This window comes from Mus caroli, unplaced genomic scaffold, assembly GCF_978045245.1.
Source record: "Mus caroli unplaced genomic scaffold, Mus_caroli_1 scaffold_6, whole genome shotgun sequence".
Taxonomy (NCBI): Eukaryota; Metazoa; Chordata; class Mammalia; order Rodentia; family Muridae; genus Mus; species Mus caroli.
In genome coordinates this window covers 110,829,241-110,839,443 of record NW_028227261.1, presented here as the reverse complement: position 1 = coordinate 110,839,443, position 10,203 = coordinate 110,829,241, and the positions used below count along the sequence as shown (strand labels likewise).

The 10,203-nt window shown below is 48.2% G+C and overlaps 1 protein-coding gene across 1 annotated transcript; it reads left to right on the top strand.

Annotated features, from left to right (window-relative positions):
• Nucleotides 1-4,730: 4,730 nt before the first annotated feature.
• On the top strand, nt 4,731-5,690 carry LOC110293050 (olfactory receptor 13C7). Its single transcript, XM_021160810.2, has one exon. The coding sequence runs from the start codon at nt 4,731-4,733 to the stop codon at nt 5,688-5,690; it is 960 nt and encodes a 319-aa protein (XP_021016469.2).
• Nucleotides 5,691-10,203: the final 4,513 nt, after the last annotated feature.

The window sequence follows — 10,203 nt, the reverse complement described above, 5'->3', positions numbered from 1 at the left end:
ACTATCTCTCTGGGAAACGCTAAGGGTCTGGGGCTCACATCACTTATCCTTGGAAAATCACATTTACATACACTCAAGCACACATGTGGAATGAGAGATGCCCAACACGCTAAAATTTGTCTTGACAAATCAAAACCCAAGTGTCTCCTGGCTGCTCCAGCTACAGGGCTTCCCTCCAGCATGGAGTGAAGGCAAAAGATGTGCATCTCTGCTGAGTAGATTAGTGTTGCAGGCTCTAGACTAGGAGGGGTGGCTCTGCCTCCTCCCAAATTGAATAGTAGCTAGGCATCTAGACCCGGCTGGCCTTGAACTCAGAGATCCACCTGCTTCTGCCTCCAGAGTCCCAGGGTTAAAGGCATGCGCCATTGTCTTAGGGTTTGTATTGCTATGAAAAGAGACACCATAACCACAATTCTTATAAAGAAAAACATTTGTGGTGGTTTGAATATGCCTGGCTCAGGGAGTAGCAACTATTGGGAGGTGTGGCCTTGTTGGAGAAGGTGTGGCCTTGTTGGGGGAGAATGTCACTGCGGAGGCAGGACTTTGAGGTAATATATATGCTTATGCTCTGCCCAGTGTAAGACATGATAGCCTTCTCCTGCCTGCCTGCCTTTGGATCAAGAGAGATCTTTCAGCTCCTTCTCCACCACTGGATGGATGCTGCCATGTTTCCCACCATGATGACCCTGGACTGAGCCTCTGAAACTGTAAGCCAGCCCCAATTAAAAGCTGTCTTTTATGAGTTTCTTGGCTGTAGTGTTTGTTCACAGCAATAAAACCCTAACTAGGACAACATTTAATTGGGGCTGCCTTACAGCTTCAGAGGTCCAGTTCATTATCCTCATGGCAGGAAACATGACTGGCTGCAGGAACACATGGGGCTGGAGAGTTCTACATCTGATAGACAGGCAGCAAGAGGAGACTGTGCGCCACACGAGGCTTAGCTTCATCATAGGAGACCTCAGAGCCAGCCTCACCTCCTCCAACAAGGCCACGCCTCCTAATAGTGCTACTTTCTGTGGGCCAAGCATTCAAACACAAGAGTATACGGGGCCAAACCTATTCGAAGCACCACAGCCACCCAGCTCAGTTTTTCCTTTCTTCTCCCTTCTCTCCTCTTCCTCCTTCCACTCCTCCTCTCTCCTGCCCATTTTCCAGTGCTGAGAATGGATTCCCAGTGAGGCAGGTGCCCTACCCCTGAGCCATCCGGTGTGTGCCTGTTTCCATGACACTAGAGGGTGCACTCCGGAAGGCCAAGCCCTGCCTCAGTGAGCCAGGCCTGGAATTCCAACCCTTGTGAGGTGGAGGCAGGAGGATCTGGAGCTTAAGGCCAGCCAGGAGCCTGAGCTAACATGAAACTTTGTCTCAAAATTTAATTAATTGATGGATTAAAAAGTAAAAGAAAAGAACAAGCCCATTCTCTAGACCCTGTCCTGGGTCACACACTGTGAGTGAGTCCCAAGAGGTCAAGGGAGACATGCACAGATGAGAGGAAGCCAGACGCAGTCATTTTATTGGATGACCAGTGAGGACTGAGGGAGAGCATAGCCGGTTGCTTCACAGTGCTCAACAAGATAAAATGTAAAGACTATACATTTTTCACTAAGATCTCCCCTCCAAACCACTGAAGCACAGACTAGGTAGCAGTGGTGGGGCTTATTGGCCACAGCACTGAAGAAAAGTAGCTGGGGAGGGGGCCTGAAGAGTCATGTAATCATTAAACAGTTGTGAACACCGCTGATCCAATTATGTTGTTCTGAGAAAGAGAGAAGAAAGGAAAGGATGAAAAAAATCTCAGTCAGTAAACTTCCATATAATTGGATCTTAGGGACGCTATCCCAGAAGGACGCAAAGTTTCTAAGCTGAGGACAACATACTTTCTGAGCTTTAAATGACTTCGGGGACTACATAGGTCCCAAAGAACTAAGTGGAATTTAAATTGACTTCTAAAGGCAATGTCCCAGCCTTTGCAGGTTGCACCCTGAGTACAGGGGGCAGGTGCTGGGGAGAGGTCCAGCCTGACCCTTTGGGAGTCACACATTCTGAGCTCTCACCCCAGTTCTGCAGGCCCACTGCCTCTGTTTCTGACACAAGCACTCTCCACTCTTTGAGAAATCAGTTATTTTTGGTAAACATGTTCCCAAGCAAGGTAAGTGGAACTTTGATCAAAGCAATGGCAGACTTGTACAAGCAGAGCCAACACTTCAGATCAGCCTGTCTACAACAGCAGGGCCTGCGGCAGGGTGGCGGTGTTCTAGACTCACACAGACCCATGGAGCTGCAGTAGTCCTTAGGCTCAGATCTGAGGAAAGAGTTGGCCAGAATCGCAGCAAGCAGTTCCTGAAACCATGTGCGTATTCTCAGTGGTAGAGCCCACATTCTGAAGGTACCCATGAGCTGGATTTCTGAACTTGGTGCTGGTGACATCAAAGGAAATGTCTCCTTTACAAAACACAGATTTCTGGGGGGAGCCATGAGGGCTGGACAAAGGAGGATGGAAAACCCAGCTGGCTACTGCCCTGCCCTGCCCAGTCCATATATCACACAGGCAGTGTGCTCTGTGTCCCAAGCTGTCTTTGGGACTATTCTCACTATCAGCCTTGTATTTGACTCCTGAATGGTATATTACCTCTAAGGGATACTTTCTGTCTTTAAAACCTCAGAGGAAACAGATAGATTCTTGCTTATCTTCATGTTGACACCCAGCCATTCATGGATGTTTGGAGGGATGCTGTATGGAAGAGAGACTGATTGTCCTGGGGGTGGGGTTTCAGATGACAGGGCCAGCTAGAGGCTACAAGAAGCACAGTTCAGTTCACTAGGACTCTGACAGGCAAGCCTGGGCTCCAGGCTTCTCAGGAATGTAGGAAGGGGAAACCACTGTCAGCAAGGAGACAGGTTGTTAAGTGTATCTAAGGCCTATTGTGATCACTGTGGTAACACAATATTTTACATTGATAGTAATGACATTGTTGTTCAGGTAATTATTCATTTTCACAACTAGTTCCTTACTGAAAATTTCAGCCCTCTAGGGTCAAGTACTGTGCCTTTTTCATTGCAATGTCCCCTAAACCTAGAATTACATCTAGCTCATAGGCGATGTCCTGTAAGAGTCTGTTGACCCAGATTGAGTTACTGTGGTCCTAACTTGGTGACAGTTACTGAGTCTACACACAACAGAACAGTGTGCCAGCCTGGCATAAGCACCGAGGAGACCCTGGATGACCATCTGGGAAGTTCCTGTCATTTCAGTGACTGTGGCCATGAGTCCCTATGCTTGAGGCTGCAAACAAATGTTCATTATTGCTTTGAGGGCTCTCGTGGTATTGTTTGGTTTTGTTTTATCCTGGTCCAGAGCAAATCCTAGGGTTGAGAGGAACTTAAAATTCTGAGGTGTTCATCAAGCTTCCCCAGAGTGACCAGAGCAGGCCTGGGCTCCCAGTGGAGAGAAGTGTCAACGAGCTGGTCACTGTGGCATCAGTAAGATCTGCACTGACTCCCAGAGCAATGCCAGTGTCCTAGAGCTGTTGCCCAGACTGCCATTGTCTCCAGGAAAGCACTGTTGTATTTTCCGAGTGGTTTCTGTTGGTTTTCATTTGTGTTGTCTACTTTTAGACTTTATTCTCTCCCTCTCTTTCTTTTTCTCCCTCTGTCTCTGTCTGTCTCTCTCTCCTGCGCATCTGTGTTATACATGTATGTTCAAATGTGTATGTGAACGTGTGTACGTGTGTGTGTGTGTGTGTAGGACAACCGTGAACACTGGGTGTCTTCCTCAATCACTCATTTATTTACTGAGTCAGGTTCTCCCAGTGAACCTGGGACATGATGATTTGACTAGCCTAGCTGGTCAGTGTGCCACAGGGATCCCCTGTCTTTGCCTCTCAGGCCCTGGGAAGGTGTGCAGGCTATTATGAACATCTGGTTTTCTATCAAAGTTCTGGGTATCTGAACTTTGATTCTCATGGTAGCGCAGCAAGAACCCCATCCACTGGGCAATCCCCCTAACGCCCCCTCTCTCACACACACTTTGCTCTTTTAAAATGTGTGGCAGCATTTGAAAAGCTATTCACAGGAACAATTTCAGACTGGAGTGATGCTACCTTCCTTCGGAGGGGTCTGTATCTGCTTCTGCTGTGGATTTGAAAGCACTAAAGTCCTAGGATCACTGACTGAAAGAAAGCACTCACTAATGCCTGTATCCTCCCGATTTACCTCAGTGCTGTGGTGCTGCCTGGGGTTCCATTGCAAAGGGGAGGGGTTTGCTTTGGATGGGTGCCCTGCACACTGGTCCTTGTGCTTCAAGTCCTGTTCTTTCTCTCCCCAAAGCTGCCAGTGGAGTACCAAGGTCTCTTGGCAACCTCCACAGGCGGCAAAAATCTCAAGAGCTGGGCTAACTCTTTTGGACCCTTGTTTTTCCCAGAATCTTATCCAAATAACTTCTTCTTTCTCTCCAGTGCTTTATAGAGATGTTTTATACACTTGCCATTTTTCTGAATTGTCCTCTGCAGGAGGGATAGTTCAGCTTAACTTGTTACTACGTTAGAAAGTTAAATACTCCCCTACTGTGTATTTCCTAGAAGTGAACAATTTCATAGAGACCCCAAGACTGTCAAAGGTGCCCCCGGCTGCTTGGCAGGACAAGGCTTTGGCTTGGCTGCCCAGGAGCTTTGGGAAGAAGACAATGTTGATGCTGATTGCTGAGTTCCTGCAGGTTTCAAGCCGAATGTACCATGGACAGATCCAATGAGACCGCCCCCCTGTCCGGCTTCATTCTCCTGGGCCTCTCCGCCCACCCAAAGCTGGAGAAAACCTTCTTCGTGCTCATCCTGCTGATGTACCTGGTGATCCTGCTGGGCAATGGGGTCCTCATCCTGGTGAGCATCCTCGACTCCCACCTACACACACCCATGTACTTCTTCCTGGGGAACCTCTCCTTCCTGGACATCTGCTACACCACCTCCTCTGTCCCCCTCATTCTGGACAGCTTCCTGACCCCCAGGAAGACCATCTCCTTCTCAGGCTGTGCCGTGCAGATGTTTCTGTCCTTTGCCATGGGAGCCACAGAGTGTGTGCTCCTGAGTATGATGGCGTTTGATCGTTATGTGGCCATCTGCAACCCCCTTAGATACCCTGTGGTCATGAACAAGGCTGCCTATGTGCCCATGGCTGCCGGTTCCTGGGCCGGTGGTATCACTAATTCTGTAGTGCAGACATCTTTGGCAATGCGGCTGCCCTTTTGTGGGGACAATGTCATCAATCACTTCACCTGTGAGATCCTGGCAGTCCTGAAACTGGCCTGTGCTGACATCTCCATCAATGTCATCAGCATGGTTGTGGCCAACATGATCTTCTTGGCAGTCCCAGTCCTCTTCATCTTTGTCTCCTATGTCTTCATCCTTGTGACAATCCTGAGGATCCCCTCTGCTGAGGGGAGGAAGAAGGCCTTCTCCACCTGCTCTGCCCACCTCACCGTGGTACTTGTCTTCTATGGGACCATCCTCTTCATGTACGGGAAGCCCAAGTCCAAGGACCCACTGGGGGCAGACAAGCAGGACCTTGCAGACAAGCTCATCTCCCTCTTCTATGGAGTGGTGACCCCCATGCTGAACCCCATCATCTACAGCTTGAGAAACAAGGATGTGAGGGCCGCTGTGAGGAACCTGGTGGGCCAGAAACACCTAACTGAGTGACTGTTACAGTGCAGAACTTCCAACTTCTTCGTTGTGTTTGTGAGGGAAGAGGGATGCAATGAAGAGGGGCCACTTCCCCGGGGTCCAGGTAATGAACTCAGAACTAAGACTATAAACAAACTATCAACGTTCCTTAGGCATCAGTGCTTCTAGTTAACAGGCTGGAAGGACAAGCCTTTACACCTTTGGAGAGAATGGCTGTTTGTCAGCTTTGTGTTCAACCTTGGTGGCGTTGTAGAACTACTCTTTCATGACCAGAGGCTGACACAGATCTCTGGAAAGATGCTGACATGCATAACTAGGAGACAGATGCAGAGCCTGGTTCTTGCTGTTCACCGTTTGCCCTGCATGGACCTGCTGATGGCAGCATGTGCTCTAGTATTAGCCAATGCTTGTGTTTGACAAGAACAATGCAAAAAGGACCAGCAAGGGTAGAGGCGCACGCCGGACAATGTGAGCTTAGGCCTCACAAGGTAAAAGAAAACCAACTCCCAAGAGCTGTCCTCTGACCTCCTTGGGCATGTTGTGACTTGTGTGTACATGCACACACACACACACACACAGACAACAGACAGAGTTAAATAATTTTGTAAAAGAGAAGCTTAGAAACTATTCATTCCATCACAGTAGCCAATGCCTCCATTCTGGGAATGCTTCTTAAGTCTTAGCCCCAGAAAAAGAAGGCTATTCCTCTGAATGGTGGGACTTGTCTGTGAGGGAACATGGAGAACTGTGTGCTTTCTCTCTCCCAATCCCAGCTCCCATCATTTCAGTGGCATGGGCTAGCATGTCTCAGGCTAGCAGCTCTTATTGCTTTCTTCCCACATAACCTACAACACTCACAGCTGTAACATCTCCAGCAATCCCCAAGGTCAGCCCTGATGAAAAGGATTTTTTAAAGTGTATATACATAATAGCTATATATACTACATGGGTATGAAGTAGGAAAAAGCAAATGGCTATACTAATCTTTGGGTCTATGGCCATCAGTCTCCCCTACCTCCGAGGGCTGCAGCATGGGGTGGTAGGCTGTGGTCTGCAGGTTCGGACACTTGCACTGCCAGCAGCAGCCTCAACATCATTCAAGACTGGATGCCATGGCAACCAAGAGAACTTTATATGGAAAAAGCATAGTGGCAGGTGAAAGCCTGACATCCCAGCAGAGATGACCCCTGTTGCTGAAGAACTGACCAGTGTCCCCAAAGCCCTCTGGGGGCTGTCATAAAGGGGGAACTTGGAGTTGGGGACCACAGTGAAGAGGTCAGAGGACTCTGAGAGGGCAGTGCACGATCCATCAAGAGGTCTAGTTTGGCAAGGTCTGAGTAAATCTCCCTAATTTGTGGAGATCCCAGGAAAGACAGACTGTTCCTGACTGAGATTCCTATCTGCCTGGTCCGATAGAGCCTTCTCACAGGTAATTCCATTAAAGGAAAGAAATGAATGGATTTTTTTTTGTACAATTGAGTATTTTTTATCTTGAAGCAGATTCTCACCACATAGCCCTGGATGTCCTAGAACTCATGATATAAAGCAGGCTGGCCTTGAACTCATAGAGATCCACTTGGCCCTGAGCTGGGGACCACCACACCCAACCTGGTCTTGTAATTGTTCTATTTTCTTCTCAGCTTCCCTTTGCCACATCCCCCCCCCGTTTTGTTCTTACTTTGTGAGGGGGTGGGGTGTCTCAAATGTTTCAATCCTTTGGGGGATCATTTATTATGGGATTCATGGAAACAAGCAAACAGCCACAGATAAGAAACAAGGACATGAATGGGGAGAAAGTGAAGGAACGAGAATAACCAGAAAGAGGAGAGGTAGGGGGTGGGGAGGGAGCCTGATGGAGAAGGGAGATGCCTGAGGGACTGGGGAGGGGAACCCAAGAGAGCAAAGTATAATGGCACACCTATAGGACTGAGGAGACCATGATGAAAGCCATCATTCGTATGGTAACCTAAAAACTCTATTTGAAAAGCGGGGTGTGGCGGAACACACCTACAAGCCCAGGACTCAGGAGGAAGAAGCAGGAGGATCAGGAATTGAAGGCCACTGCCGGCTACATAGCAAGTTAGTGACCTTGTCTCAAAGAACCAAAAGGAACTACACCCATAAAGGAGCAAGGAAAAGCAGAGAGGACGGCTTGTGCCTGTGAGCCAAGTACTGGAAAGACAGAGGCTAGAGGATGGCCATAAATGTGAGGCTAACCTGGACTACATAGTCAGTGTTTGGCTATCCTGGGCTACAGTGTGAGATCCTGTCTCTCAAAATAGAAAAAAGAAAGAGAAGAAAAGGAGGAGAGGGGATCTAAAAACATGAGCTCAGCGAACCTCTTTATAAAGCTCTCAGCCTTAAGTATTTCATTATAGAAATAGAGACACTTGGTGTGGATCCAGGGCTGGGGAAATGGGACTATGCAAAGGCCATCTTCCAACAGTCCCTAAGGCATCCATGACCTGATGCCTGTACAATTCTTCACCCCGTGGATTTATCACGTGTAGTCTATGTCATATCCAGGAGGCAGCAATTATATCTAAGCACAAACTTCTTTTTCATTTTTACAAGTTATTGTTATTATTGGGTGTGCACGCACATGCCATGACAAACCTGAAAAGGTCTGAGAACATCTTCGTGGAATTGGTTCTCTCCTTGCATTTTAAAGTGGATTCTGTAGATCCAACTCACAGCTCCAGGGTTAGGCTTTCGTGGCAAGCACCTTCACCCACTGAGACCATTTGCTGTCCCTGAGCATACATGCCTATCAACAAACCCCCAGGCCTATGCCATGGACATCTGAAATGTATGTCAGACCCCAGGAGTCTGCTGTGCCCAATCCAGACCGTAGCAGGGGTTCTGGTCAGTTCATGAGACACTAAAATAGATGAGGGTTTTGTGTGGACTTTCCAGGGAGAGACAGGAAAGAGAAAGATAAGCTGTATGGAAATTGTCGTTGTCTTTGGACAGGGAATCTACCAGAGCTTCCTTCCTGATCTGGATCTCACTGCATAGTCCAAGCAGGCACCATCCTCCTGCCTCAGTTTCCCAAGTGTTGAGATTCCAGGAGTGAGCCACATTAAAGCTCAGGGAAAAAAATTTTTTTGAGTTAGGGTTCCCCTAAATAGCCCTGGCTTTCTTAGAACTCTCTGTGTAGACCAGGCTGGCCTTGGACTTACAGAGATCCATCTGTTTCTGCCTCCCAAGGCATGTGCCACTGTGCCCAGCATGCACGGGGTAATCTGTAAGATGAGGACCCTGCTTTTACTGTTCTTTGAACTAGCAGAGCCCTAACCAGCCCACCACGGAAAGGTGGGCCAGAGCCTCTACCAAGGCAAGGAAAGTGATCATAATTCAGAAGAGAGGTTGAGGGAAGTGGGAAGCCTGGGGCTCTTTGCTGGTGAATCTGCAGTTTTTTGCTCTGTCTCATTCCCACCTCTTTTGCAAGCTCCAGAGAATCTGACTTGCTGTGTTAAGACAAAGTCTTGAAAATAGCTCCTTTCTCCTGGCTTAACTGAGTTGTAGAAATTGTATTTGTTAAGTGTGTTATAGTAAAGAATGGAGTTCACCTCTGGGTGGAGACATGCACTCGCCTCCTCCCTTAAGAGGAAATCCAGCCAGGAGTGTGTTCTAGGAAGGCAGGTTCACCTCTGTAGTGGACTTTCTTCTCCTAAGTTCACACCACCTCCTAGTGCAGACCCTAGGAGCACGACTGGCTGGGTCTGCCTGCCCTGAGTCCTGACTCAAGCGAGAATATTCCTCTTTTCTTCTCTTCTGACCTTTTCTTTTGGACACTGGTGGGAGCCTAAATATGCCTTTAACCCTCTGGTGCTTTGACCTTTTTTACTCCTGTTTGTTTACTTGTTTGTTTGTTTTGTTTCCCTTGGAGAACTACTCAGAAGAAATATCACTCCACTGTGAGTTCCATATCTCTCTCTCTCTCTCTCTCTCTCTCTCTCTCTCTCTCTCTCTCTGTTTATTTTTCAAGACTTGCTCTGTGGACCAGGCTGGCTGTCTTAGTTAGGGTTTTACTACTGTGAACAGATACCATGACCAAGGCAAGTCTTATAAAGACATTTAATTGGTGCTGGCTTACAGAGTCAGAGGTTCAGTCCGTTATCATCAAGGCAGGAACATGGCAGCATCCAGGCAAGCATGGTGCAGAAGGAGCTGAGAGTTCTACATCTTCATCTGAAGTCTTCTAGTGGAAGACTGACTTCCAGGCAGCTAGGATGAGGGTCTTAAAGCCCCATCCACAGTGACACACCTACTCCAACATGGCCACACCTCTCAATAGTGCCACTCCCTGGGTCAAGCATATACAAACCACCACACTGGCCTTGTACTCAGAGATCCCTGCCTCTGCCTCCCAAGGGGAACTGTCAGCATTCTACAAGAATGGAAACTCTGCTACCATCTCAGGTGTTGGGCCTTATTCGGCCAGATTCTGAGGCCTTGTGAGGAAACCTGAGCCTCTGCTCGAGTTTAGAGACCTACCTTGCTCACTTCCATACTGGAGTGACTC